The sequence below is a fragment of the Amaranthus tricolor genome, chromosome 8, assembly GCF_026212465.1.
Source record: "Amaranthus tricolor cultivar Red isolate AtriRed21 chromosome 8, ASM2621246v1, whole genome shotgun sequence".
Lineage (NCBI taxonomy): Eukaryota > Viridiplantae > Streptophyta > Magnoliopsida > Caryophyllales > Amaranthaceae > Amaranthus > Amaranthus tricolor.
Window position 1 is genome coordinate 17845059 of NC_080054.1, and position 7400 is coordinate 17852458.

General features: G+C 34.8%; 1 protein-coding gene across 1 annotated transcript; it reads right to left on the reverse strand.

Annotated features, from left to right (window-relative positions):
• Nucleotides 1-275: 275 nt before the first annotated feature.
• Nucleotides 276-7400, reverse strand: LOC130820338 (protein CPR-5). The gene is made up of 5 exons (XM_057685674.1): nt 6849-7400; nt 3340-3393; nt 3029-3064; nt 2173-2919; nt 276-1222 (listed from the first exon to the last, which is right to left on the reverse strand). The coding sequence occupies exons 1-5, from the start codon at nt 7179-7181 to the stop codon at nt 647-649; spliced, it is 1746 nt and encodes a 581-aa protein (XP_057541657.1). The 5' UTR covers nt 7182-7400; the 3' UTR covers nt 276-646.

A 7400-nucleotide genomic window follows, 5' to 3' on the forward strand; every position in this document is an offset into this window, starting at 1 on the left:
GTGTGCCCTCTATTCAAAGGGCTTATGACTTCATAGAATAAAACAACACACAACAAAGAATAAGGCAATACATAAAGAGGGGCTAGGGTGAATACCAAAAGAGCTTTCTTTCTTTTGAATTAGTAACGAGGGTGATCTTATCTTGAGAGTTTATTCTCAAGTGGAAGGGTTAATTTATTATTGTATTGTTGAATCATAATCATAATAAATAAAACATTTGTCAAAAAGGAGGTATCCATGATACTCCATTACAATGTGTGTTCTTTCTACCAGTATTTTTGTGCGTTTTCTATCTTGTTCTTCACTTGTGTAAGACCTTAATAGCTTTTATTTCAGACAAGAACCAATTCTCTTACACAAAGTCAACAAAAAAAAAGTTACTATCACTACATCAATCCATAATTCTCGCACACCCATTCTTCAATATCACATATTATCGCTTTTGATGATAGCTTGCGCATGTCATACTTGGTCTTTGATAGTTTCAATTTTGGTATATAGTTCTAGTTTTGCTTCCTAACACAACTTAAAAAGACAAAAACTTTCATATATTGAAAAACATTGATCAAAACAACCAAGCTTTTATTAGTGTTTACAATACATTATGCTTAAACATACATATGACACAACACAAATAATCAATTCTTCATTCGTGAAAACTAATAGCAGCACCATGAGTTTCATATGTTTCATCGTAAGCGGGTAAAAGATGATTTTGGATCAACTTCAAGAAATGATCTTCCCACCAAGTTCTCGGACTCGCGAAAGGCAAAAGACCGCAACAAAGCGGAATTACGATAAGAATTATATAAAACAACCACCGTCTCATCCAAAACGGAATTAATGGGCGGCTTTTTTTCTCTTGAGCTACTTGAATGGCTCCATTAAGAACGTAAAAGAGGAAAGGCGTAAAAACATTGATGAAGAAGTGCAATATGCACAAAACTTCCCAATACATGAGCCAGTGATATCCATCGCCTCCTAATGTGTCTACACAAAGCTTTCCCGCAAAGCCACAACCGATACCTAAGAGTAGTATTAAGAATGTGATTGGCATGGCTTGTTTCGACATTGTAGAGCGTTGGATAAGCACATAAGCAATGGCTAAAATCATGAACAAACCAAACAACATCCGGCTGTAGACTTGAATTTGGCAATTTAATGATTGCAGCCCTGAGTTAAAAGATGCCATGGGTTTTGGGATCCACCAGGATTTGGATACCTAAGACAAGAATATCATGGTGTTAAGCATCCTTGAACAAACAAAAACAACCTTTGGAAAGTAAAAATTCTCACAACATATCGAAATGAGGGTCTCGTTTTGACTTTTTAGAACCAAATGATCTTGGATAAAATTTCGACAAAGTTCAATCATCAATAATGGACATTGATTTGGGCGAGTAGTCAAAATGCATTTCCACAGTGTTGATGATTTTGGCAGCACAATTGACAAAGATAGTATATAACACATAAAGAAGTTAAGGGCAAACGATACATCTTAAAGAAGCATCCCCACCCTCATATATCACGGTCTATGTGAAAGGCAATTCAACATAGTTGAACAAAATCGTCAATAAATGCCTAAGTTTCAAAACACATAAGAAGATGCAAAGATTTATAGCTAAAAACATATTTTTCAATCGGAAACTCGAAAGAGAACTATGGACTTCAATCTACATAACTCATAACTCAAGTAGAGGTGTTTGAAATAGCGGGTCAACCCAACGGGTTAAGGGTCTCATTTTAATGGGTCATTAGAGGGTCGGGTCAATAATGAGTTGGCTGAGCCTTGGTGTAAAGTGTCGGGCCGGGTTGGATAATTATAGGAATTGGTTGTGAAAAAAATTTCACACTTTTTTTATATAAATTTTTTTATATTTTTATATGATATTATTATATGCATAGATAGGTTGACCCAACGGCCATAAAGTTGAATAAAAAAAAGAATTTATGAACTTTTAAAAAACGGGTCAAAGTGGGTTGGGTTTAAATGGGCTTTGACCCACCCCAGCCCATTTAATTTTGACCCGACCTGACTCATTAAACACCTCTACTCACAAGTCACTAGATAAAAGACTACGAAGCAAAGGCTTAAAACAGTTGTACCATAACTAAATATCAGGAATTTTTTATGCTAAAAGCTATCTTATTTATTAAAAGCGATTATCATACCTCCGAAGCAGAGCACGATCTTGTAAGTTGACGAAGATTGTCATAAGAAAACGCATATACGCCATAACCAAGGCAGCTAGACATTATAAGCAAATCGGCAACAAGAAAGTCCGCACACACTTTAAGAAGCTCACTATGTCTTGTCTCTTCTAGATGATTCTTAAACTTCTCCGCTTTGAAGGAAGTTCTTGAAATTCCGAGAGATAATTTACATCTCTCCAAGAAATTTAAATCAGACTTAAGAGCCAGCTGAGTTTCCTTTAGCTGCAACTTTTTCATCATCAGTCCTATCTCCACACTTTTAAGGTTGTTTGCACGAGTCTGCTCAACAACGGATTTTTCCAACGTAGTGGCCACCAAATGATTGCCTGAAAAATTCCGCTTGTTTGGAACAACGATTTGTGAGCTCGTATGCCCGTGCAAGGGAAGCTCCCAATTCCTAGAATCCAATGGCAATCTATCTTTCACCTCGTCAACCCTACTCGTGTTTAGACAAGTCTCGAACTCATGGCTTATTGATTCGGTGTTAGCACCAATGATATCATAAATTCTCGTAGAACATTCTCCGCTGTTTGAAGCAGAGGTTTGAATTGCATCAGAAATACAATCACCGACACTTTTATTCCTTTTTTGATCGTCTTCTATACTGTCTATAGATGATTTTTTTATTAATCTAAGAGTGCTAAGGGTACTCCCGAATGATTTTTCAAAATTCCTGGCAAATGCTTCAAACTTGTCGCCAAATACCTGGTTGTCATAAAATGAAGGAACAAAAGAGCATATACTTAACTTGAACATCCAAAGGATAGTAGAAACACCAATTCGTAAAAGTTCGGCACAATGTTTAGTGGCTTACATTGGTTAAAGATTCCCGCACCGCTGAAGAGCAAATCTGCATGTCAAAAAGAAGGGAGTCGAACAAATAAGTATTCTTATTTTGCGAAAAACAATTAGTAAGTTCAATAAAATGCGCAAAGGGTGTGAAAAACACCAAAACACCCCTAATAATTAAAATCAATATCAAGGCAAATATAAATCAGATTCATAGCAGAATAGAACTGGAAATTGTGAACTTAAAATATCAAAACATCATCATTAATTGGAAAATTGCTACTAAACTACTAAAGTTGCAAAATGTGAACTTCAAGATGTTAAAAAGTATCTTACTGTTGCAAGTTGATCAATGGCAGCATTTTCAGAAGTCAAGTCCTTCTCCAAAATCTGAAAGCAACAATTAGATCAATCAGGTTGTGTTTAGGATCAAGTAATTCATTTCAAATAATAGATTTCAATAATATAAAATCATAAAATCAAGTAATTCTAACTAATTTAGAAGAGTGGAATCAACCCAAATCCAACAAATGAAATCATGGCGCCCAAACACAACACAAAAGAATATTATACAAGCACTGTACAGAAGTCGCCCAAAGTTATCAGTAAATAATAAATCCAAAAATGTGAACAATCATATTAAAACCAAAAGAACTGAACTTGAAAAGGTTCACAACAACAATGTCAGATCCTTAGTCCTATTTTCCAGGTCACCAATATATCAAATCCAATGGTCATCCACAAGGATTCTCTTTCTCCTCCAATAATTCGTTATTGCACATGCCCATACCATCTTAGGCAGCTCTCTTTCATTTTATCCTCAATAGATATGACAACTAAACCTTTTCCAATGTCTTCGATTATGATTCTATCCCTCAAAATATGCCCGCTCATCAACCTAAGTATTTGCATTTTTTCTATAGTCATCTTTCTACAATCCTTTCTAAAAACCCAACATTTTGATTCATAAAGCAGCAATGGTCTAGAAGACGTCCAAAATAACTCTCTTTAGCTTTAGGGCACCTCGATCACCTAATGCCCCTGTGGCTGCTTTCTATTTTTCCCTCTCACTTAATTTAAGGGGTCACATCCAGTTGAATATCCTCACTACTTTTGAAACATGGACCCAAAGTACTTAAAGCGTCCACTTTGAGATAATTCTTTCTCTTCTAGCTTTATAATATCTCTTGTTAACTCATTTGTTCTAGAATTATGCTTCATGTACATATTTCCATTTGACAAATTCAATTCTGAAAATATCCCTTAATGAGAAGATATTGATGACGTCATCTAAATTAATAAGTACTTATCAATGTATCAAAGCTTAATGATGGTAATCGCACCACTTTATTTTACTTCATTATTTCAATGGGATTAAAGATCTAAAGTTATTTGATTTTAGATTATAATGAATTAAAGTACAATGGCTCATTAAATCATGTGCACTTGTTATTTGTGTGAAGTTGCACATGACGTTTGCTACCAGCGGACAATCGAAGATAACTTCTTTGATAGTTTTATCATTGATCGGAGATAACTTAAGATGGTAACTACAATACCAAAATGGAAATCCTTCCTATTTTAATGACCAATATAATAATTTAGCCAAAGAACCAGAGCAGACAAAAAAAATGATAATAGCATGCTTCTCTAATGTAATAAACCAAAGATATAAGCTTGTTTGGTAACAAAAGATTGGACAAAAAAAGAGCAAGTTTTGTGTGCTTTAGTAGTTTGACAAACAATCCTATATTCAATCTTATAAAATAAATATACGCTGCTCAGAGCAATTCCAAAAGTCAATTCTACCTATAATGTGCAAGAACAATGTAGGGACAAAACTTTTGTCACAAATCAGCAAAAAACAAAACTCAAAGTTTTGGAAAAAAAATACATATATACCCCAATATGGGAAAACAAAAATTAAATTGAAGCATAAAACTAAACTATAGGTCAATGAAAAAATTGACAAGTAAAGCACTTATTAATTTACTCTGATGATGCAAAAGGCTTCAAATATTTCAAATCTAACAAAATTTATCTTTAAGATCTTGTTGGGATGAATAATGGTGGTAGAACCACAAAGGTTGGAGATTATTTGCATGCAAAGTAAAAGAATTATAGGTTGAGAAAACGTAACAATTACTTAAATATTCATTGGGACGATGGATGTAGGCATGGGAATCCTAGAAGAAAAAAAGCATAGGAGCACCGAGCACGACAATGATGACGAGAAAGAACTAAAAAGGAGAATGAGGACTTTTTTCATCACACTCCTTGAGGCAATGTTCTTGAGTACCCTTAAAGGACAAAGACAGGGCAAAAGGATCAATAACTAGCCAGTAGTCACAACTCCCTCCACCCCCTCCATCCCCTTTTCTTTTGAAAATAGATAAAAAGCTATATTAATTTTATCATATGTATAATCTTCAATTAAGCGGTGCATATTTACAATAATACCCGAGAAACTAAATGATGTTGACAATAATTCTAAGTAAACTTTTGTCAAGTGGAAAATGAAAACATTCATGGCATACGTCATGACTCATGTGACAAGTTTAAACAAGCAAACGCTATCAACTAATAATTAATTTCAGCAAACACTTCTGCCAAACATTTCACACCGTGAGCTACTCAAATCAACTAATCGATCAATTATGAGTTTGTACAATCAACTATCAATTATACAGTTAATTGTCAAAAAGGGTCACAAGGAGGCATTATAGGCTAACTAATATAATAATTTTCTAATCCAATAAATATTGATCCCATTAGTCATGGTGAACATGCATTTAATATCTCAAAATTTATCTCAAGGAGTATGACCTTGGCAGAGCACTAGGGGCTGAAAGCTGAAATCATCATTGATCCTTCATCTCTCCTAGCGTTAAGGAGGCATTAGGGATCAGTACAACAAGAGAACAGATTTAACATCACAGATATCATAACTTTGTAGAAACAAGTCCAGTGCCACTGAATAAATGATGGGTTTCTAAAAGCACTTTAGCACACAATGATTTTCTACTTCAGTATCATGAACAGTGAGAACACACAGCAGGACCAAGGTCACACGAAGAAAACCTCTGGAGGACAAGGATGGGTTTCTAAAGGCGGTCTCAGCAAAGCCAATACTCAAACAGGCTTTCTCAGCAGGACCAGACAGAAACCAGAGTCCTTAACCATGGACAATATGTCACACATCAACTCAGGGATCCTAAATTGGCAAAAACTGCTTTTTGAACCATTTAACACTACTGAATGTAAATGAACATGAGAGATCCATTGGCAAGATAAATCCAACTTCACCTATTTTGCAATAGCAGAAAATTGCCACGATTAGAAAAAACAATAACAAAGTACTAGAACTAGTGTTCTAATACACCAATCAATGCACATTTGTATAACTACCTCAAACAATATCCAAAAACTCATTTAAAATCTAAAATCAATTACATATTCAATCCACAGCATCAAATGATTCAAATCTCATCTACCAAAAGACACTTTTTTTTCCTTTCAATCAACACATCAACTTTATTGAATGAAAAACATAAAAGTTACTGAATCTAACCTACTCAAACACAGAAACAAAATCTAAAACCCTAAATTACAATTAAACCCAAAACTTCAAAACTTCAAGAATTGCATCAGATATTCAGACCCCCAAAGTTTCCAATTGCAAAGCTATAAATATTGAACCTTTAATCAGTAAGAAACATAAGATATAATTATAAACAAAACGCATAAATTATCCCCCCAAATTTCCCCCAACAATTCAACCCAAAACAAAATACTTTACAAAAAACAAAAAAGATAAAAACTTTAACGCAAGAATGCAATCAAACCTGAGCCAAAACAGCAGCAATAGACATCCCAAGAGGAAAAGCAATAGCTTCAACATCATAAGAACTTCTTCTCACGCAAAATCTAGGGTTTCTACGTTTATGGGCAATCCGAATTCCTCGTTGAATTGAAGAAGACGATGACGCAGAGGAGGCTTCATCATGAGACCGTTTCTTGATTTTCCGGGATAATTTAGAACCATTGATTTGGGTTTTTGATGAAAAATCAGACGGTTGTCGGCGGGTAAGAGAAGAGTTGTCATCAACGGCGGTGATTACAGGTTGTTGATTGTTAGGTTGACGAGATTGAGAAAGGGAATTATTGTGAATCCCCATTTTAGTGGATTAATTAAACATTGAATTTACAGAAGGGGGAATGAATTGGAATTTGGAAGAGAAAGCGGGTAAAAGAGAGATACTTTTGAATGAAGAAATTTTCCCGTTGGAAAATGATAAGTAAGATGAAGTCACACTTCAACTAGGGAGAAGTTGCAATTGTATCGTACTTCGGTCGCTTGATCAATCCGTTAGTTCCTACTTCCAACTTCGAACTTC

What these genes read in the sequence shown, in the direction of transcription:
- LOC130820338 (XM_057685674.1), bottom strand. Translation starts at nt 7,181, where the DNA reads ATGGGGATTCACAATAATTCCCTTTCTCAATCTCGTCAACCTAACAAT. An exon ending in CCATTGATCAACTTGCAACA is followed by an intron (nt 3,065 to 3,339) that starts GTAAGATACTTT and finishes TTTGACATGCAG; the next exon opens with ATTTGCTCTTCAGCGGTGCG. An exon ending in GATCGTGCTCTGCTTCGGAG is followed by an intron (nt 1,223 to 2,172) that starts GTATGATAATCG and finishes TTCTTGTCTTAG; the next exon opens with GTATCCAAATCCTGGTGGAT.